Consider the following 23,359-nt stretch of genomic DNA (forward strand, 5'->3'; position numbering starts at 1 on the left):
TGTGCACTATGTTTTAAATTATTTTAATTTCACCTTTATTTAACCAGGTAGGCCAGTTGAGAACAAGTTCTCATTTACATCTGCGACCTGGCCAAGATAAAGCAAAGCAGTGCGACACAAACAACAACACAGAGTTACACATGGAATAAACAAACATACAGTCAATAACACAATATAAAAGATCTATATATAGTGTGTGCAAATGATGTAAGATTAGAGAGGTTAGGCAATAAATAGGCCGTAGTGGCAAAGTAATTACAATTTAGCAATTAAACACTGGAGTGATAGATGTGCAGAAGATGAATGTGCAAGTGGGGTGCAAAGGAGCCCACATTTAAAAAAATAATAACAATATGGGGATGAGGTAGTTGGATGGGCTATTTAAAGATGGGCTATGTACAGTTGCAATGATCTGTGAGCTGCTCTGACAGCTGATGCTTAAAGTTAGTGAGGGAGATATGAGTCTCCAGCTTCAGTGATTTTTGTAATTCGTTCCAGTCATTGGCAGCAGAGAACTGGAAGGAAATGCGGCCAAAGGAGGAATAGGTTTTGGGGTGACCAGTGAAATATACCTGCTGGAGCGCGTGCAAGGGAGGGTGCTGCTATCGTGACCAGTGAACTGAGATAAGGCGGGGCTTTACCTAGCAAAGACTTATAGATGACCTGGAGCCAGTAGGTTTGGCGACGAATATGAAGCGAGGGCCAGCCAACGAGAGCATACAGGTCGCAGTGGTGGGTAGTATATGGGGCTTTGGTGACAAAATAGGTGGCACTGTGATAGACTGCATCCTATTTGCTGAGTAGAGTGTTGGAGACTATTTTGTAAATGACATCGCCGAAGTCAAGGATCGGTAGGATGGTCAGTTCTACGAGGGTATGTTTGACAGCATGAGAGAAGGATGCTTTGTTGCTGAATAGGAAGCTAATTCTAGATTTAATTTTGGATTGGAGATGCTTAATGTGAGTCTGGAAGGAGAGTTTACAGTCTAACCAGACACCTAGGTATTTGTAATTGTCCACATATCAGAACCGTCCAGAGTAGTGATGCTGGACGGGCGGGCAGGTGCGAACAGCGATCGGTTGAAGAGCATGCATTTAGTTTCACTTGCATTTAAGAGCATTTGGAGGCCAAGGAAGGAGAGTTGTACGCCATTGAAGCTCGTCTGGAGATTAGTTAACACAGTGTCCAAAGAAGGGCCAGAAGTATACAGAATGGTGTCGTCTGCATAGAGGTGAATTAGAGAATCACCAGCAGCAAGAGCGACATCATTGATATATACAGAGAAAAGTGTCGGCCCAAGAATTGAACCCTGTGGTACCCCCGTAGAGACTGCCAGGTCCGGACAACAGGTCCGGACAACAGGCCCTTCGATTTGGCCAGCCGTGGAAAAATGCTTATTGAAATGCTCAATTATCGTGGATTTATTGGTGGTGACAGTGTTTCCTAGCCTCAGTGCAGTGGGCAGCTGGGAGGAGGGGCTCTTATTCTCCATGGACTTTACAGTGTCCCATAACTTTTTGCAGCTTGTGCTACAGTATGAAAAATTATATTTGAAAAAGCTAGCCTTTGCTTTCCTAACTGCCTGTGTATATTGGTTCCTAATTTCCCTGAAAAGTTGCATATCACAGGGGCTATTCGATGCTAATGCAGTTCACCACAGGATGTTTTTGTGCTGGTCAAGGGGAGTCAGGTCTGGAGTGAAACAAGGGCTATATCTGTTCCTGGTTCAAAATGTTTTGAATGGGGCATGCTTATTTAAGATGGTGAGGAAAGCACTTTTAAAGAATAACCAGGCACCCTCTACTGAAGGAATGAGGTCAATATCTTTCCAGGATACCCGGGCCAGGTCGATTAGAAAGGCCTGCGCGTTGAAGTGTTTTAGGGAGTGTTTGATAGTGATGAGGGGTTATTATGTGTCTGACTGTGGTATTGCCTGTTTATGTCTTTTCATCTGTCATCCTCTTTTCAGGTGACATTGGTGGGCAGATGGGTCTGTTCATTGGAGCCAGTGTTTTAACGATATTGGAAATATTTGACTACTTATATGAGGTAAAGTGGAGGCATTCACATTTGTTTAATCACTTAAAAGTATTCTCAAGTAGTAGAGTTGGGGTTATATGTTGAAAGTACACAATTCATTCATGATGATGAAGTATTTAAATGTAATCAAAAATACGAGAAACCCTTGTCCTAATGATGTTGTCTGTCTATATGGTTTTAAGTGTTTTCAACTGTTTGCACTGTCTGGTTTGTTGTGATGTTAACTAGATACTCTTGTATTTAGGTATTTAAGGATAAAGTTTTGGGTTACTTCATGCGCAAGAAACGACCGCAGCGTTGTCCAAGCGACAATCTGGTAATTTGAGTCTCCCACAATGCACTGGTTTGTAGTTCTGCACTACAAACAAAGTAAAGCACTGTAATGTGTCAGAATCTCAAGCCTTTTTCATGACCAATCAATGACAGATGTGGAACGCAAATCAAAGTGAGCACTTTTTCTTTAGTTATATACAGTGCCTTCAGAAAGTATTCATACCCCTTGACTTATTCCATATTTTGTTGTGTTATAGCCTGAATTCAAAATGGACTAAATAGATTTTTTTCTCATCCATATACACACAATACCCGATAATGACAAAGTGAAAACATTTTTTTAGAAATTTTAGCACATCGATTGAAAATGAAATACAGAATTATCTCATTTACATACAGTACCAGTCAACATTTTGGGCACACCTACTCATTCAAGGGTTTTAAAAATGTATTATGTGACTTGTTAAACAAAATGTTACTCCTGAACTTATTTGGGCTTACCATAACAAAGGGGTTGAATACTTATTGACTGAAGACATTTCAGGTTTTCATTTTGTTTTCATTTGTAAAAATGTGTAAAAACATAATTCTACATTGACATTGTGTGTTGTGTGTAGAACAGTGACAATAACATCTAAATGTAATCCATTTCAAATGTAGGCTGTAAAACAAAAAAATGTAGAACAACTCAAGGGGTGTGAATACTTTCTGAAGGCACTGTATATACCCAAAGTCTGGTTCCAAGGTAGTGAAAAAGCCATGGGTTTCTGTTTCTGCATGAGCTATCTGCATGCACAGTTGCTTCAGTCTTGGAGTTTTTCCAGTAAACTGATGTGGTGGAAAAGGTTAGATAAAGATGTCCTGGCTCCACTACTGAGATAACTGCAGCTGCATGTGCCAAGGAGGTATGTCTCCTACTGATATTTTTGTAAAACCTATAAACCAAATAATACATTTTAAAAACTCTAAGACTGAATGAACAGGAAGTCTTTAAAATACACTTCTGTTGTTACTTGGCTTTCAGCTCTTTTTGCATTATGTGTAAAATAGAAAGTCCAGTTGGATACAGCCTACAGATTTGGACATGTTGACACTAGGATACAGTTTGACTTACAGTATCCTACAAAAAGCAGTTTAAAGGGTCTATTGTAATTTAAACAGTCAAAAGGTATATAGTAATTTAAACAGTCGAAAAGGCAAGAGATGTTTGACAATTAATATCATAGATATGGTTCTGTATTTTTATTTGTTTGTTAAAATGGAAATAACAGGTTTATTCAGAGCATTCTACGTGACAAAGAGGAGAGAGAAGTAAACAATTTCAACTGGATGTACCCTATGAGAGATCCGCTCCAGGCATAGAATAGTTTCTTTAGTATCACATTGTGTCAGCACTATCACTCTCAGCTTGATACTGGTAGAACCCATCATATCTGAACAGCTAAATCTGGACACATGGAGAGAAACACTTCTCCCAAACCTGTTTTCATGCCTGTTGACTTAACTGTTTCTTAGTGAATCAACAATACTATGCATGCCAGTCTCTCTTGGCTAAGAGTTAAGGAAATACACTTCATCACTTATTGCTTTAATAAGAAACATGAATGTGTTGGAAATTCAATTTTCTTTGCATAGTCAACTTACACACAGCACTGATACACACACTTACCCCACCAGAACCCACCAGGGGTCTTTTTACAGTCCCCAGGTCCAGTACAAATTCAAGGAAACATACAGTATTATACAGAGCCATGATTGCATGGAACTCCCTTCCATCTCATATAGCGCAAATTAACATCAAACCTGGTTTAAAAAAATAAAAGAAAGAAACACCTCACGGCACAAAGCCTCTCCCCCGTGTGACCTACTTTTTATGTGTATGTACTGACATGTATGTGTAACTGATAGATGCCCACACACACTACATGCAAATGTTTTTAAATATATGTAAATTGTAAAGTATGTTGTCTGTAATGTCTTTTTCGTTGTGTGTCGGAGCCCAGTAAGACTAGCTGTCGCCACTGGTGTCGGCTAATGGGGATCCTAGTAAAATCAAAACAGAGTAGAGTAGAAAAAATACCTTTGTGGCATCACAACAGTTTTTCCTCAGGCTTCAGCATTATAGATGCTTTTCATCAGCAGGAACCAACAATGTTATGTAACATACCCTGACTAGAGGCACATACTGCAACATGAAACAAGGACATGGAGCTTTAGGTGGATGTAATGCTGTTTTACTATAACATTGTTTCTCCACCCATGTCATGTAATCATCCATTATTGGAGGCTTTCTTTGCATTGAAACATAATGATAAGCCATCTTTAATAGCTTTTACTGTCATGTTCCCCAATCCTCTTCTCCTTTGCTTCCAACTCCATTCACCTCCTCTCCTCTCTAACCACCCAATGAATCAACCTAGATGAGATCAAGACAAGTGCTATATGAAAACAGTCAAATAAGAAATGCACATTAATGTTAAACATAGTGGTATGATAGTTCTAAGACTGACTTTACTGACTTTACATAGTACATTAGATGGCATGTAAGACGAATGGCGCCAATAGCAACCCTTTCATATCAAGATACAGTATATTCGTGATTTCTATTTCAATGAATGTCTACAATTTTTTTTAAATTATGAAAAACATACATGGGCAGAGACTAAGAATGGTCTCTTGCTTTCTCAAATGTCTCTGATTTTGAGACTTTCATTAAAATTAAATGGCTGAATGGAGGTAGCTCTCTGTGACATTTATGTATTGGTGTGCAGCATTCTTCTCTGTAACTAATCAATTACACAGGGCTATAGCCTAGCCATTGTGCACAGATAGACTTGCTTGGTGGGGCCACTTGTTTACTTACTTATCAGCTCTGCATTGTATTTTAATTTCATTTCAGTCACCCTCATCTTTCTTTTCATCATGTCTATTCCAGGAGTTTCCAGAGAACCCAACCAGCCCTGGTGTCACGCCTAATCATGCCCCCAGGTAGCAAACCCCATTGATAATAGCTCCTCCCACCCATACTGTCCTTCCTTTTCAGACATTCTGGGAACCATTTCATACATCATTTCCATTCTGGTTAATGAGATGTTGGTTCACCTGAAGCTGGTTTGGTGGGTGATTTTGTAGAGATGTTGGTTCACCTAAAGCTGGTTTGGTGGGTGATTTTATAGAGAGGTTGGTTCACCTAAAGCTGGTTTGGTGGGTGATTTTGTAGAGATGTTGGTTCACCTAAAGCTGGTTTGGTGGGTGATTTTGTAGAGATGTTGGTTCACCTAAAGCTGGTTTGGTGGGTGATTTTGTAGAGATGTTGGTTCACCTGAAGCTGGTTTGGTGGGTGATTTTGTAGAGATGTTGGTTCACCTAAAGCTGGTTTGGTGGGTGATTTTGTAGAGATGTTGGTTCACCTAAAGCTGGTTTGGTGGGTGATTTTGTAGAGATGTTGGTTCACCTAAAGCTGGTTTGGTGGGTGATTTTGTAGAGATGTTGGTTCACCTGAAGCTGGTTTGGTGGGTGATTTTGTAGAGATGTTGGTTCACCTAAAGCTGGTTTGGTGGGTGATTTTGTAGAGATGTTGGTTCACCTAAAGCTGGTTTGGTGGGTGATTTTGTAGAGAGGTTGGTTCACCTGAAGCTGGTTTGGTGGGTGATTTTGCAGAGATGTTGGTTCACCTAAAGCTGGTTTGGTGGGTGATTTTGTAGAGATGTTGGTTCACCTGAAGCTGGTTTGGTGGGTGATTTTGCAGAGATGTAAAACATACTAGTAGTGATCACTTTATACATTTGTTTTTCCAACATTGCGTTAGGTCAATCTTCCTAAATACAATACAATGTATTTTCTGTGGAGTCTATTCTGAAATCAATGACTCTTAATGCCGTAAATAGGTTTGCTGTGTGGATTTTTCATTCTGAGATTATTATCGGTTTATTATAAACAATGAATTGTTTGGATTCTCCATCTGTTAAGACAATTTGGGACTCTGCTATAAGAAAATTAGCTTCTTTCTTATTGTTTTCACTGAATAATAAAGATGCTTTCCTTCCCTTAGGATAAAACGCAGTTTCCTGAGAAAAATATAAATGTGTATACATACATAATTTGTTGTAGATGGCACAACAAAAGCTGATCCGCAGGGGATCATCTACATATTGCTTTCCTGCAGCACCAAGGTCCATTTAAGGGGACCATTTCACTGGAATCTGTGTCCAATAACATCACTAGATGCATTCCTTTGTGATGCTATCACAGGTCTGCATGCAATGCAGTTTGCATCAAATTAAATGGTTCTTTGTCTGCTGAAATAGCTATCTACATCTAAGGTATGGCTAATGCTTCTTTTGAACCCACATATCAGCAATATATTAATTGAAACAGCCGCAGTTGCACTAAACGTATGCAGACATCATGTGGATGTCGATGAACATGTAGGAATCAAGATGCTAACATAGAGACAAGGACTAAAAAACTGTTTTGTTTTCTCTTTCCCTTCTTCATCCATACCATACCCCTCTTCTCTTTCTTCTCTCTACCCATACCCTGAAACATAACTGACCTACTTTAAATGTCCCCTACACTACCAATTTAATGTTCACCCATTTGTATTGTATTATTTTGTCAATGTGTGTACTATGCTTTCAACCCTCTCCCTCTGTCTGATGTATCAATAATGGTTAACGTCATGTTATCTACATCTATTCTGTTTCCACTTGGTTCTGGTTATGTTCAATTGTCCCACTTTTTTCCTATTTATGTCACATCCCCTCCTATTTTTACTGTGACCTGTGTGCCTCTCGATCTCCTCTTCTCCTCCCTCCCTCATCACCCCTCCCTTAATACGGTTGAACTCCTCTTCCCTCCCTCCCTTCCCTTGTCTTACAGAGCACCTGTGACACCCTCCGGAGTCACTCGGACAGTCTCGGATTCACGCCGAACATGTTACCTCGTCACCCGACTCTAGGCAACTTTGAGGAGTTTGCTTGTTGACGACATAAAGCAGGGGGGGGGGGGGCACGTGGGATATTCGGGGTTTGACAGAAAACTGTGAAATAACATGTATTATTACAAACATGGTTAGTGTAGAGTAGTAGGATCTAGCGATTGCCTGATTAGAAATAGAACACTATCATAAGAATAAAACCATTTCCAAAGCAGAACTCAGGTGACGGACATATCAAGGCGTCGACGACACTATTTATTTGATGTTCCATTCATGTTGCATTCTATTAAACAGGGTGACATTAGTGTGTTTGAATTGGTTTTAATCAGCCTAGTAATGTATAAGACTAGTAATGTATAAGACTAGTAATGTATAAGACTAGTAATGTAGATGGAAAGGACTTCAGAGTGGTCTCAGTTCATGTCAACTTATTTAAACCATTGTAATATACTCAACAAAAATATAAACGCAACATGCAGCAATTTCAAAGATTTTCCTGAGTTACAGTTCATAGGAAATCAGTCAATTGGAATATATAAATTAGGCCCTAATCTATGGATATCACATGACTGGGAATACAGATATGCACTTGTTGGTCACAGATACCTTTAAAAAAAAAGTTGAGGTGTGGATTAGGAAACCAGTCAGTATCTGGTGTGACCACCATTTGCCTCATGCAGCGCTAAACATTTCCTTCGCGTAGAGTTGATCAGGCTGTTGATTGTGGCCTGTGGAATGTTGTCCCACTCCTCTTTAATGGCTGTGTGAAGTTGGTGGGAACTGGAACGCGATGTCGTACACGTTGATCCCAAACATCCCAAACATACTCAATGGGTAACATGTCTGGTGAGTATACATGCCATGGATGAAATGGGAAATGTTCAGCTTCCAGGAACTGTGTACAGATCCTTGCAACATGGGGCCGTGCATTACCATGCTGAAACATGAGTTGATGGCGGCGGATGAATGGCACGACAATGGGCCTCAGGATCTTGTCACTGTATCTCTGTGCATTCAAATTGCCATTGTGCTTGTTGGCCTTATGCCTGCCCATACCATAACCCCCCCCACCACCACCACCATGGGGCACTCTGCTCACAACATCATTAGAAAACAGCTCACCCACACAACGCCATACACGTGGTCTGCGGTTGTGAGGCCGGTTGGATGTACAGACAAATTCTCTAAAACGACGCTTATGGTAGAGAAATTAACATTCAGTTCTCTGGCAACAGCTCTGGTGAACATTCCAGCAGTCAGTATGCCAATTGCATGCTGCCTCAAAACTTGAGACATCTGTGGCATTTGTGTTGTGTGACAAAACTGCACATTTTAGAGTGGCCTTTTATTGTCCCCAGCAGAAGGTGCACCTGTGTAATGATCATGCTGTTTAGTCAGATAACTGATATTCTACACCTGTCAGGGGGATCTTGGCAAAAGAGAAACTAACAGGGATATAAACAAATTTGTGCACACAATTTGAGGGAAATAAGCTTTTTGTGTGTATGGAACATTTATTGGATCTTTAATTTCAGCTCATGAAACTTGGGACCAACACTTTACATGATGCATTCATATTTTTGTTCAGTGTAGCAGTCAGTTCTGGTGTGCTGAATATCAAATTGAGAGGCTAGCCATGGTTAGCATGTGTAGCATCAGCATAGCCAGGTCCATTCATTAGTAGAATCAAGAGGGGTTTTAAAGACATATTCATGTTACCACTCTTTCATTTATAACTAATTGAGAGTAAGAGAATGCAGATTTCAGTGATGCCCACTCAACTATGATCACAATGCTCAAAGGAGAACAGCAGACCTAACTTGAACCCCCCAGTAATAGACAGTTCGCAGTAATTGTGCTGCCTTCGTACTCAAATGATTCTGTTTAGAGATTGATCCTATCACTGATTTGAAACTATAAACCATCAAGTAATGAAAGCCTCTCGCGTTAGGTCCCCGGAAGATAAACTATTGCAAGATAATTGAATGCAATTCTTTGTTTACAAGTGACATATTGGAAAGTAGAAAAAAAGTGTATGTTTTCACATTTAAACAATCACAACTTTTCCATGAGATTTGGGGAAAATAGGAACATGTCCCATTGTTATATATAGTGCTCCACATGCTTTCTATCTGCTTACTGCTGAAAAAATGTACATCAATGACAACATTTTCTTCTGTCATGGTTTCCCATTTTTTCTGGGAAAAGAGTTGTCGTACTGACCGTACTGTCACTGGAAATGGACACTCTTCACAGGAGTCTGCTGTAACTCAGCCCCCCTCTTAATCACCACTTTCAATAGAATAGACAAACAAGCAAGATGATCCACCAAACTTAAAGTTAGTTTATGTGCGTGTTGTTCAAATGGTTTTGTTCCATGACCATGGCTTTTAACTACAAAAGCTACAAAAACACTCATTAGCACAAGTCCCCTGTGATCGTAAACTATTCTCTAATGGAAACTAGTGGAGTACAAACATTGTCAAGGTGGTGTTCTAAATATTGATTGAAATGTGTAAATACCAGATCAAAATGCCATTAAGAAATTCAATCTCGCTCATATGTTGATATGTTTATAGTATGTAAAAAAAAAAAAGACAAAAAAATGTATCCATTACTGCTGTTGCACCATAAGGGAATTGGAGGACAAGGGAGCTGCAGACTTGCCATACGAGCACACAATGGCCTACCACAAGAGTCCATTAGTTTGTGTTGTTATCCAAGTGGACCTTAAGTGTCTTCCAGCTTCTATTTAATTTTAGGACCGGACACAGAGTAGAATTTGTTAGATGCCAGAGGCAGTTTAATACAGTGCTTCAAAAACATACATGTCCCAGGTTCCCTACTTTATTCAGTTCAGTTGGTTTAAAAAACTGAAATGCATTGTATAATTGCATTGTTATATACTATTGTTATTGGAATTCCAGTACATGTAATAAGACTAACTTAACAGTCAGTTTGTGATGTGTAAATGATCAAATATAATAAACTATATATTTAACCATCTTCCTATGTACATACCTTTCTTTTGTAAATCTTTTGTGTCTATTTTCTCTTATGCTACTGTTCATGTTGATCTTTGCATTAATTAGCTAACAACATAGTTTTTTTTTATCTATGTGAAATTAGTTCTAGTCATGTTAAACTTTGTTATGTGGTCATTTTAGAGAAAAGAAACCAGAACACTTCAAAGGGACATTCAAAGGGACATCTGTAGCTTTACCTTTTTTCCTATGGAAAATGTCTAATTCTAGAAGTTATATTTCTATGCTTTTGTCTGTTTATTAGATGACTGTTGATGAGAAGCACAAAGACCTTGAGATCAGCCTTGGTTCCTGAGCCAATTACCTCCCTCTCTGATCAAGACTGGCTACCTTATTGGCACATCTTATATCCAACTATGTATCCTGGGATAAGCCTTGTCTTGGGTGAGACTAGAACCAAGCCAAACATCACTCAGTAAGGGTCTCTTTTTGAAGTTGTTAACTTTAAGATATGGTTAATCAGTGTTTTGTTATGAGCAATAAATGCATTGGTCCAAAAATAATGTAATTGTCAAATAAATGCTATTAACACTGTTTATTTTCAAGTCTGGTCACACAGCTCCCCTACTAATGGAATTTGTGGATTTGGCATAAAGGAATTCATTTTTGTACTGGGTTACCACAACTGATGATGTGACATTGTCTTGGTGTTAACTGTGTGTCCCATTGTGGTCTGGTCTTTCATGACAATGTGGAGGTTAGTTATAAAACTCACCACCAAGGGGGTATCACCTGTCCTTCCTGAAAGAAATACAGTAAGTACTTAACAGAAATCCGAATACATTGCAACTATTTGCTTATGCTTTGTAAACATCAATCTAATTTACATTCAATTCATTATTAATCAGATTGAAAGTAAAACAGGTAGCAAATTTAAGGGGTTAAAGTTTTATGAATACTTTGTACTACGTGCCATACTGTGTCCCATACTAGAATCCTTATCTACCCCTGCCTTAATGCCAATCAAAGAATAGCAGAGCAGAAGCAACACAATAGTCAGTAGTCTGAAACAGAATATGGACATGGTCCTGTCATATTTGAATAATACCTCAATACTGGTTGTGCTTATTGATTCAAGTCTTTTAATGGGTATTTTATAGCATAATAAATTACAGCCAAGTAGATGACAGTGTTGTATATTTATGTCAACTAATAGTCTAAAGACCTTCATTCTTGCAGCTTAATGATGTGTATTGTTATTGTTGCATGATCATTGTGTACTCCTCCTTGTATATAATCAGCCGCCATGTTACTTTACTATTTTGTTGGTAACGAGATGGTTAATATCCATGTTGTGTGGTAGGGTACTGTTCAATCTTTAGAATTAAAAAATCTTCATGAAAAACTAGGCTTAGGGTTGTGCAATATTCAGTGACCATGAAGTATTGAACATGGGGCTGAGAAGCCGGGATATGTTTCCTGACAACAACAAAAATATATATATTGTACGTACAGTATGTGGCCACTGGCTTGTAAGGAATGTTATTCTTCTGTAAGACTGGATCTTACAGAGAGTAGATTTATAGTATGTCTCGCACTGTTGGAGGCCTACAGACAGCTGTGGAACTGAACTAGGATCAACTGGCACTATGTACTGTATGTATATGATACTTCCACCATGTGATTGACCTTAAATATCCATTAAATAATGAATACCCTCTCCTAACCAAGTGTAACATTCTCAATCTTACGTGAAACATCACGTGCAGAATTATCTGGAAATGTAATCAGCATTGTTTGGTCTTCTATGCATCATCATTCATGTAATTACATGTAGATCATGTAACACCATCTTTATCTACCCTTAAACAATCAATCAATCAAATGTATGTATCAAGCCCTTCTTACATCAACTGATGTCACAAAGTGCTGTATAGAAACCCAGCCTAAAACCCCAAACAGCAAGCAATGCAGGTGTAGAAGCACAGTGGCTAGGAAAAACTCCCTAGAAAGGCCAGAACCTAGGAAGAAACCTAGAGGAACCAGGCTATAAGGGGTGGCCAGTCCTCTTCTGGCTGTGCCGGGTGGAGATTATAACAGAACATGGCCAAGATGTTTAAATGTTCATAGATGACCAGCAGGGTCAAATAATAATAATCATAGTGGTTGTCGAGGGTGCAACAGGTCAGCACCTCAGGAGTAAATGTCAGTTGGCTTTTGATAGCCGATCATTCAGAGCATCTCTACCGCTCCTACTATAGAGAGTTGAAAACAGTAGGTCTGGGACAGGTAGCACGTCCAGTGAACAGGTCAGGGTTCCATAGCCGCAGGCAGAACAGTTGAAACTGGAGCAGCAACACGACCAGGTGTACTGGGAACAGCAAGGAGTCATCAGGCCAGGTAGTCCTGAGGCATGGTCCTAGGGCTCAGGTCCTCCGAGAGAAAGAGATAATTAGAGAGCATTCTTGAATTCACACAGGACACCAGATAAGACAGGAGAAATACTCCAGATGTAACAGACTGATCCTAGCCCCCCGACACAAACTACTGCAGCATAAATACTGGAGGCTGAGACAGGAGGGGGTCGGGAGACACATGGTATGACATATCACTCCATGATATGAGTTCCTTCAACTATTTGAACCATTTGTGTAACTGAGGTATTCTATTTGACAATATTTGGTGCAAAAAGTTACTTTAAAATCCTGGGTGATGGACCATGGTAACATCTTAACGGAAATTCACTCACACCAGCTGGTGCATAGGGCAGAAAGTTGGAAAAGGCTCTCCAGTTCTGGTTGTTGACCATCTTTTCCACCATGCCCCTGCTCTGAAATTGATGGAGCTTTGTCTTGATTTTACTGAAAAGGAAATAATTTTCCAATAACAAAAAAATGTTGAGTCCACTTTATTGAATACTGAACCATTGTGTTTTAAAATGTACACAAAAAGACCACTGCTGACAGCAATTGTCTAAATACTATACCACAATACCTTTTATTTTACAATAAAACAATGATAATAAAAGTGCAAAGTCCACTCTTCTTTCAAAATAGAAACGAGTCATATTTAAACTAATAATCTACAGCAGTCTTGTCTAAAAAATAAGCACTGGAATTGCTTGTCTTTACAGATGTAGGATCTTAATTTTATCACCCTGTTGCAGGAAATTTCCTGTGCGGCAGGAAATGCAAACGTGTAGTGTATTTGAGGTTTAAAAGGCTTCTAAAGTTTGCAATTTTCACTTTAAAATGTCAGACTTGATTTGCACCATCTAAAAATGTATCAAACTCTACAAAAATGTCTATTAATTATAATCCACACAATAATTCACATTTTCTGCTGTGAGAAACTGGTCAAATTAAGATCCAACATATCTGCATTTGATAATGGAATTGAATCTCAACTCAGATGCAAACATCAATGCACACTATAAAGAGCTGTAAAAATGCCATGGAACTAAGTGTCACAAATGTCATTATTTGAATAAGAAGAGCATATACAACTCCTGAAAGTAATTTGTTTGATAGAAAAAAAGACAATGCACACATAAGCAGACATTCAATTATAAATAAATACATGCATTCTGCTTGTCATCTTACATCATCAAAATACATATTTCTCCTATCCATGCAAACCAATGTTTTGGTAGATTACTTATAATTGTGGCTTTCAAGTAGCTGGAGTAAAATAACACTGAAAAATGTGCTAGTTCCTTGCCAAAATTAAGTTACCCATCTGAGTGAACACAGTCAAAGTCAGAGTGGTGCAAAACAATCATAATGTGGTAATACAGGTATCAGTGGATTTCCTCCTCTCTTCACTTTCTCTTAAGCTATAAGAGATTAGGTCAATTATGAAAGATGGTTACAAAAATGTAACTAGAAAATAAAAGCAATGACTCAAGTTCGTATGTTCCACTGTTCATAAAATATATCCGTTGGCCCCAGCTTTGACAATACCGACTTTCAGTGTTCAACTTTACTTGATAGAGTAGATGAGATCTAAACTATTAAAAAAGCAACTGCCATTTACAAAGTGCACAAAAAAACTCAAACACAAAAAGCTAAAACAGCAAGCCTGAGAAGTAACTGATAAATATGCCTCCCCCTACATTTTACAATCTCCTATTGTAAGTGGAATATTGTTTTAACTATGATGAAGAACAAGGGAAATATGCAAGTCTGTCTCCAATCTTATGACCAATTAATGCAATATTGACACGTTAACAGCAGTAGCACATTAAACCTATTTAAACAATGTATCCAAATACCTACATTTTGCCAGTACATTATGCAGCACGCAACTTCAATTGTTCAAACCTCTTACTCTGCTGCGCAGCTATTGGCTCAGAAGGATTCAAGAAGGTTTCTCTGGGTCGAGATTTGTTATTCGCTACATGTTATATGTTTCCATATCAGTGTGCTTCACAGATAAAAGCAGACAGGTTTGCTAACAAAATCTAAAATATTGCAGAGCCCACAAGGACTTGATTCCATTTGGAGGCACAACAGGAGGAACTGAAGGGAAGTGTCTTAGTCAAAACAGGTGCTGCTGAAGGATAAGCCTTGTAGGGAGTCGGGATAGACAGATCCTGTTGAGAAGATGGGAGTGAAAGAGGATTGATTCCGATGGAGGAGGTTCAGTTGAGTGACGTGTTTGGGCACCTCATCTACGGTGGGCAGAAATCAGCAAAGTAAGGGTGTTGTAATGCCTCCTCTGCAGAGATCCTCTGGACAGGATTACACTTCAACAGATTCTAAAAGAGAGAAAAAATAAATAATGCAAGTCAGATGTGTGTTGTTTGTAAGGCAACATTTCTTAAGTATTCAAGTGGCATTTGGGAAAAGCTTAGCACTGACTCCACATAGTGACAACGTGACATTCCTGTCTAAGCTGTCTGCCAGGTACACTACACACAACTAGTTTGTTGTAACTCCACAGTGTGGGTTTGCTCATATGAATTCAGAGTATTACAGTGAAGGACATTGCATTGCAAGTTTATGTTAACGTCAAGGAATGATATAGCATGATAATACATTGTATACCGATTAATATATTGGTTATGGGGGGGGGGGGGGGGGGGGGGATACTAACCTGCAGGAGATCCCGTCCTGTGCTACTGAGTTTGGGGACAACATTCACCAGTGAGGTCGTGGCTGGATACATGGGGTACGGCTGTAGGTAAAAACAACGATAGAGAAAATGGATGTACAGTAAACAGACAGCAGCGCAGAAAATATTTGTTCCATCTCTTATTGATGAATCTGATCTACAAAATGTCAATTACTCTCATACCTTGTAAATCATATATTCTTATTTTCCTGAAGGCAGTAGAAAACATGAGTTTCTGTATGGTCATCAGTAATTGACAACATCAGTGGGATAGCCTACCTTATAGTCTGGAAGCTTTGTCATTGTCTGCCACTGTTCTTCAGTTGGTGTACCCAACAATGTGCCACAGCATTAAGGAAAGACTTTCACCAGTAAATAGGACTGGTAAAGTTTAGTCATTGCAATAGATTCATCTCAACAAAGTGGACCAACTTTAGTTTCCGTGTCTTTGTTTCTACATACCACACAACACAGACAGTATACTGAACCTGGTTACCATCTAAACATCTCTGAAAGGATATCGGAAGATCCTCTTCAGCTGGTCATCAACGTCATTACCCGGAAACAGGGGCCTTCCAGCGTTTGCCAACTCTAAATGAAAAAAAGCTAAAGTTATAGAAGATCAACAAAAGGTAGAGGCCCTAACTTGGGGAAATATTGTTGCAGTGTCATGTACACGTTTAAAGTGGCGTTTAAATACAAAACAAAATTGACAATACAACTTTCATAACAGTTACATACCAATATAAAAAAATATATATACATATATAAAAAAATTGTTTTAAAGACTAGCCTGCTGGCCTTACTGAGTCAATAGGAAAATTAGCCGGAGCTATTTAGGAGGGATATCACACCTGGAACAAATTATTGTCTAGTTCTGTTTTTCTTGCTGAGGGGTGCCCTATACCTGCGCCCAGAGGGGAGCAGTTCAATGTCCGGGTACAGGGGGTGGCTTGGGTCTAAAATGATTTTGTGAGCTTTGCGGAGGGCCCTGACCTTAAATATCTCATCCAGGCCTTTCTGTTTGACTCCAAGTACCTTGCTTTGGTGATAATCTTTCTCAGCAGATTTCTCTGGCTGACAGTGTCATTGCCAAACCAACAAACAATTCAAAAAGTTAAAATACTTTCAAAGATTTGAAAGATTTGTAAAACAGAGTCAGTATAGTACAGTCTACATTAAAAGATCCCAGCTTTTTGAGAAAATAGTCTCTGTTGGCTCTTTTTGTAGGTCAGGTCTGTACATTTACTCCACTGAAGTTAATTGTCCAAGAGGACACCAAGGTATTTGTATTCCTCTACAATCTTTATATTCTGACCTCTGACAGATGTTAAGAGGTAGGTGTTGTACACTTCCTGAAGTCTATGCACATCTCTTTGGTCTTGAGGACCAAGTGTGATTCCTCACACCACTCTACAAAGTCATCTAGGACCGGGAGATGATGTTCCTCATCATCATGCAACAGGCTGACCAAGTCAGTGTCATCAGCGAACTTAACAAGGTGTCTGTCAGGATGGTGTACAATATGTACAGGAGTGGGGACAAAACACATCCCTGAAGAGAGCCTGTGTTGGTATTGCATATGTCTGACACTTGGGGACCTATTTTGACTCGCTATGAGCGTTGGCTCAGGAAGTCCAACAGCCACAAAACCAGCCCCCCCATCTAAAGAGCAGTCCCGAATGAGTCTCTGTGCAAGAATGTAGGGCTGGATTATGTTGAAGAATCAACAAACAGAACCCTAACATGGGATTTGGCACCCTCTAGATGGCTATAGACCATGTTAAGGAGGGTAAGAATGGCATCATCAACTCCTCTGCTAGGCAAAATGAAATGGGTAGAGAAGCTTCTGGGTGACTCAGAGAATATAACACAGATAAGTAGAGTGTACAATCATCCCCTTGAACTTGCTGTGCAATTTTGACCTCAAGGTTATACATACCTGCAAATATGCATCCAGCAGACCACATGTCAATAGAGGTAGAATAAAGCTTAGCACCGAAGAGCACATCTGGGGGCCTATACCACAACGTCACAACCTACAGAGAGAGAGAAGCTTGAATGTCACCAGTAATTTAGGCATTCATTTTCTTTGCTCGTATCCAAATTAATACAATAATTGTCATATCACCTCTGCTGAGTAACATCTCACTGGGATTCCAAAGGCTCGAGCCAAGCCAAAGTCAGCCAGCTTCAATTCCCCATTCTAAAAGGAGTAAATCATTCCACATTGTAGACTATGGAAAAGGTCAATGATTTTCTCACTAACCAAGCAAGATAAACAGAAATTACGTTAAGACACTTACAGCATAGTGTATCCTCTAACTTTCAAGAACTAGAACTTAACCAGTCAAAGCCTAACTTTCCACTGACTTACCCTATTGATGAGGAGGTTCTGTGGCTTCAGGTCTCTGTGGAGAACATTCCGACTGTGGCAGAATGCAAGCCCCTTCAACAGCTGGTACATGAACGACTGCACATACATAAAGAAGGGAAAGACTGAGTTAAGCACAGAGATACAGAAAGACATCAAAGCAGTAATACTTCATTCTCATTATTAATGAGAGAGGACATTGGTGGTAGTCTTCGGAGTTACACGATAATTTGTGTCACACAGTGGAGGCTCCTAAGAGGAGGAAGGGGAGGACCATCCTCAGTGAATTTTATAAAAATAAAAAGGTCTAAACATTTAAAAAGTTATAATTTTTAAATGAAACTAAACTAAATATAATCACGTCAACAAATAATTTATAAAAACACACTATTTGGAAAGAAGCCTTCAACAGAACTCTGTAGGGTAGCACAATGGTGTAGCCGGAGGACAGCTAGCTTCGTTCTCCTCTGGCTATATTGACTTGACAAAACCTAGGAAGCTCATGGTTCTCACCCCCTTCCATAGACTTATAGTAATTATGACAACTTTCAGACAATGTCCTACAGCCTATGCTGCTCTTGCAGCATTTTATTTTTTATTTAACCTTTATTTAACCAGGTTTACAACTACAACTGCAACCTGGCAAAGATAAAGCAAAGCAGAGCGACAAACAACAACACAGAGTTACTCATGGAATAAACAAATGTACAGTCAATAGCATGATCTGACATGTTGTCCACCCAATCAAATGATCAGATAATGAATCTAGTACTGAAAGCTACAGCTAGCTAGCACTGCAGTGTATAAATGTGGTTAGTAGTTGACTCAAAGAGAGAGGAAGACAATATTTGAACAGTTCTGAACAAAATTTATTTCTTACAAAATGAAGGAGAAGCAAGAGTCTTTTTTTTCACTTTCAGTTTCACTTAGCTAGCAAATGCAGCTAGACATTGAAACACCCTGCTCAAACAGAGGGATGCTATGTTAGCTAGCTGGCTATGACTTTTCAACAAAACAATGGAACTCTTCCAAGTCATGGTAAGCTTTTGGTATTACTAATTTATTGCCACCGGGGCCCGCCCGTGTAACTGCTTACTGACTGTACACTAACGTTACTGCATGATTGTAGTGGGTTTACTAACGCGTTAGTTCTATTAGCTACATTGACTATGACATTATTGCAAGTAAAACTAAATGCATGCTCTTCAACCGATCACTGCCCGCACCTGCCCGCCCGTCCAGCATCACTACTCTGGACGGTTCTGACTTAGAATATGTGGACAACTACAAATACCTAGATGTCTGGTTAGACTGTAAACTCTTCTTCCAGACTCACATTAAGCATCTCCAATCCAGAATTAAATTGGCTTCCTATTCCGCAACAAAGCATCCTTCACTCATGCTGCCAAACATACCCTGGAAAAACTGACCATCCAACCGATCTTCGACAATGTCATTATAAAATAGCCTCTAACACTCTACTCAACAAATTGGATGCAGTCTATCACAGTGCCATCCATTTTGTCACCAAAGCCCCATATACTACCCACCACTGCGACCTGTACGCTCTCGTTGGCTGGCCCTTGCTTCATACCCGTCGCCAAACCCACTGGCTCCAGGTCATCTACAAGTCGCTGCTAGGTAAAGCCCCGCCTTATCTCAGCTCACTGGTCACCATAGCAGCACCCACCCGTAACATGTGATCCAGCAGGTATATCTCACTGGTCACCCCCAAAGCCAATTCTTCCTTTGTCCACCTCTCCTTCCAGTTCTTTGCTGCCAATGACTGGAACAAACTGCAAAAATCACTAAAGCTGGAGACTCTTACCTCCCTCACCAGCTGTCAGAGCAGCTCACAGATCACTGCACCTGTACATAGCCCATCTGTAAATAGCCCTTGCAACTCCATACTGTATTCATTTATTTATCTTGCTCCGCGGCACCCCAGTATCTCTACTTGCACAAGCATCTTCTGCACATCTACCATTGCAGTGTTTAATTGCTATATTATAATTACTTCGCCACCTTTTATTAGTATTTTTTTCTACTGTATGTTTGATATTCCATGTGTAGCTCTGTTGTTGTATGTGTCGAACAGCTGTGCTTTATCTTGGCCAGGTCGCAGTTGTAAATGAGAACTTTTTCTCAACTAGCCTACCTGGTTAAATAAAGGTAAAATAAAAAAAATACTTTACATAATATGGTGACAACGATGTAGGCTGTGTGTAGTGGTTTAGCTTGGAAAGTTTTTTTTTTGCCTGGTCACATACAATTTGTCCAATAGAAACTTGTTTGCAATTGTTGGACTAATGATTACACCCTATATCAGCTAGATGCAAGCAAGTGTGCAAGGTGGTATTGAATATCCCTGTCTGTCACCTCAAACTTGTCTCTCGACCTGTGTGCACCTACTTTCATTCATTGGATAGATTGTAGCGACCTCATGATGGGTTTAGGGAAAATTTGAGTAACATGTAGTAGCCTAAACCTAACACTGTTACATTAAACTGGGTGAATGGAATATGAAAGAGTCTCATCCAATATGCTGTAATAGAAATAAGGCTATGCTCTTAAAAAAAAAATCCTCCCTCATCTTAATCGGCACTGACCGCCACTGGTGTGACATTACATGCATTTGACTTAGTTACAGTCATGGGACATTATGGTGTGGTTACACAAACATGTTTCTCAGAGCCATATTCTGCACCTTATTTGAATCTCAATGACTCACCTTGACAGTTTCTGGATCTAGGTCTCCATTGCAGCTGTCAAAGTATTTCTTTAGATCCTGTGGTTGTAAGAGTCAAGTTAAATCACTGCACCCCAGCAAAAAGAAAATCAGACATCAAATCAAACAAGTGAATCACTGGGGAGAAAAACTTTTGTCTTGTGGGCGGGCACTTCTACTTTAAATTGGTTTTGGTAAATTGTCATAGCTAAAGCAACAAACTCCTCTTCATACAAAAACGGCATTCACATACATCTGGCAGCACTCACCTGATCACAAAATTCAAACACCAATGTTAACTTCTTGTCACTGTGCAGAACATCATGCAATCTAGGAAAAGCCAAATTAAATGTGAATTAAACTCTCTGCATAGCTAGATATTTAATATAATGCTAGAAATTACACTGTTGAAAAGTTATTTACTAGTCACTTAAATTCTGATTCGGGAAGATGTATGCCATACAATAGTTGGACATGGCTAATTTATGCATTTTCAGAATTTGACAAATTTCACATCAGACATTACCTCACAATGTTTTTATGCTTCAGTTCTTTCAGGAGGCAAATTTCTCGCAGGGCAGAACTTGGGACCCCCTACAAGAAACCAGCAAGCAAATTGAGCCGTCAACAATATGCCATAACCTTAGCAAACTAACCAGTTGACTAGCTTTAGCATAGCTATATTTGTAGTCTCAATAATTCCTACCTCATCGTCGTCATCCAATCTCACTCTTTTTAAAGCCACGATTTCATGCGTTTCTCTATTTTTTGCTTTGAAAACAGTTCCATATGTGCCTGCAGAAAGAAATCACAAATTTTACTAGATGGCTAGCTAGCTTGGCTGAATGGGTTATGTTAGCTCGCTTAGCTACATTGCTAGCTAACTTGCCCATGACTGGAATAATGACACGCTAGCTAGCTCAACTTTAATTAAATTAACTGACTAAAATTTCATTGTGGCTTAATCTTGCTGCTAGGTAGGACAGACATTGTCAAATTAGCTAAATGTTATCAAACGTGTGTAACACATCAATGTCAATGACTTGTCATTCAAAATCGCTAGCTGGCTAACGTTAGCGATCTAGCAATGCTAACAGAAAACAACATTATTAGAGATTATCTGGGAAAGAAACAGGCACACTTACCCTCTCCAATCTTCTCAAGTTTTTCATACTTCTGCATATTTTGTCAATAAAGCTAGCCTTTAGCTAGCTAATAGTAGTGGAATGCGGCCCCAGTGGAAATGTTGTTAACGAACGTTCGCTAGCCAGCTGTTTTTCACAGCTACAATGTTGCTGATACACCGGCATCTAAAAACGGTCAAATTATGAACTGCAACATGCGGGTGAATCACCACCCATTCCCTCAGTGAAACAGCATTCATGTGGATAATGAACCTGTAATGACTGTCAATCTTAGAAATATTTACAAAAAATGTAACATCTCTAATGTTATCTTCTAACGAAATCCTCAGACATTGGTCCAATTAGACAGCCTGTATGCGTACAATCTTGTTAAATATGTTAATAGTTTAGCTAGAACCACCATCTTCACACAGTATAATCTATTTTACACAATGATTATCGCACGCACGCACACACACGGGAAACATGTTTACATTGCCTAAGTAAGTGAAATAGATCATAAACAAAAGTAAAATAAACAATCAAAAATTAACAGTAGACATTACAGTCACAAGTTTCAAAGGAATAGGCACATTTAAAATGTCATATTATGAATATGTACATAGTTAAAATGATGTGCAAATAGTTAAAGTACAAAAAGGAAAATAAATAAACATAAATATGAGTTATATTTACAATGCTGTTTGTTCTCCACGGGTTGCCTTTTTCTTGTGGCAACAGGTCACACATCTTGCTGCTGTTATGGCACACTGTGCAATTTCACTCAATAGATATGGGAGTTTATCAACATTTGATTTGTTTTGGTATTCCTTGTGGGTCTGTGTAATCAGAGTGAAATATGTGTCTCTAATTTGGCAGGAGGTTAGGAAGGGCAGCTCAGTTTCTACCTCATTTTTTGGGTTGTGTGCATATAGCTGGTTTTCATCAACACCACAGGCCTTTTTGGGGTGGAGGGTTTGTATTTTGTCCTGTAGTTCATTCAATGTAATTGGAAAATCCACTGGGTTCTGGTAGTCTTTAATAGCGGATTCTAAGATTTGTAATTGATCATGTATATGTTTTTGCTGTTTGTTCTTTGTTATAGAGCCAAAAAGATTGGAGAAGTGGTTTATCCATCTCTATTTTGGATAGATAAGTCTTCATGTTGTTGTTTGTTTAGTGTGTTTACATTTTCCCAGAAGTCGTTAGATTCCTTCCATCTATAGCATTCCTTAATATTGTGCAGTACCTTTAGGCTGACACATCATGATTGAGTATTGCTCTGTTCAAATAGACTGTGATTTTGCTTTGATCTGATAAGGGTGTTAGGGGACTGACTGTGAACACTCTGAGAGACTCTGGGTTGAGGTCAGTGACAAAGTAATCTAAAGTACTACTGCCAAGGGATGAGCTGTACCTACCATAGGAGTCTCCTCGAAGCCTACCATTGACTATGTACAGACCCAGCATGCGACAGAGCTGCAGGAGTTGTGACATGTTTTTATTGGTTGTTTTGTCATGGTTGTGTCTAGGGGGGAATATTTGGGAGGGAATACTGTCACCTCCAAGTAGGTGTTTGTCCCGCTGTGTGTTGAGAGTGTCAGGTTCTTGTCCAGTTCTGGCATTTAAGTTGACACAGACTAGTACATGTCCCTGGGCCTGGAAATGGTTGATCTCCTCCTCTAGGATGGAGAAGCTGTCATTGTTAAAGTATGGAGATTCTATTAGGAGGATATACAGTGCATTTGGAAAGTATTCAGAACCCTTCACTTTTTCCACAT

The 23,359-nt window shown here is 39.3% G+C and overlaps 2 protein-coding genes across 7 annotated transcripts in view; one reads left to right on the forward strand and one right to left on the reverse strand.

Annotated features, from left to right (window-relative positions):
* Positions 1-11,957, forward strand: part of asic1c (acid-sensing (proton-gated) ion channel 1c) — a 165,436-nt gene extending 153,479 nt beyond the window's left edge. For 2 of the 6 annotated variants that reach the window (XM_020466450.2, XM_020466446.2), the window contains exons 8-11: positions 1,971-2,050; positions 2,286-2,357; positions 5,250-5,302; positions 7,196-10,259. In XM_020466450.2, coding sequence (XP_020322039.1) covers positions 1,971-2,050; positions 2,286-2,357; positions 5,250-5,302; positions 7,196-7,274 — 284 coding nt within the window. In that variant the 3' untranslated portion in view covers positions 7,275-10,259. Of the gene's footprint in view, positions 1-1,970; positions 2,051-2,285; positions 2,358-5,249; positions 5,303-7,195; positions 10,260-10,541 lie in introns of those variants that run through there. The other 4 variants (XM_031809824.1, XM_020466448.2, XM_031809825.1 and 1 more) reach the window with 2 other exon arrangements.
* Positions 11,958-13,129: 1,172 nt separating this feature from the next.
* Positions 13,130-21,840, reverse strand: LOC109875042 (cyclin-dependent-like kinase 5). The gene is made up of 12 exons (XM_020467188.2): positions 21,600-21,840; positions 21,161-21,249; positions 20,981-21,048; positions 20,724-20,784; positions 20,458-20,514; positions 17,730-17,825; positions 17,484-17,558; positions 17,295-17,391; positions 15,874-15,943; positions 15,632-15,692; positions 15,335-15,415; positions 13,130-14,996 (listed from the first exon to the last, which is right to left on the reverse strand). The coding sequence occupies exons 1-12, from the start codon at positions 21,634-21,636 to the stop codon at positions 14,910-14,912; spliced, it is 879 nt and encodes a 292-aa protein (XP_020322777.2). The 5' UTR covers positions 21,637-21,840; the 3' UTR covers positions 13,130-14,909.
* Between the last annotated feature and the right edge of the window lie 1,519 nt (positions 21,841-23,359).

This window comes from Oncorhynchus kisutch, linkage group LG30, assembly GCF_002021735.2.
Source record: "Oncorhynchus kisutch isolate 150728-3 linkage group LG30, Okis_V2, whole genome shotgun sequence".
Lineage (NCBI taxonomy): Eukaryota > Metazoa > Chordata > Actinopteri > Salmoniformes > Salmonidae > Oncorhynchus > Oncorhynchus kisutch.

What these genes read in the sequence shown, in the direction of transcription:
- LOC109875042 (XM_020467188.2), bottom strand. Translation starts at nt 21,636, where the DNA reads ATGCAGAAGTATGAAAAACTTGAGAAGATTGGAGAGG. An exon ending in AAGCATAAAAACATTGTGAG is followed by an intron (nt 20,785 to 20,980) that starts GTAATGTCTGAT and finishes GGCTTTTCCTAG; the next exon opens with ATTGCATGATGTTCTGCACA. An exon ending in TGTTTGAATTTTGTGATCAG is followed by an intron (nt 20,515 to 20,723) that starts GTGAGTGCTGCC and finishes TTACAACCACAG; the next exon opens with GATCTAAAGAAATACTTTGA.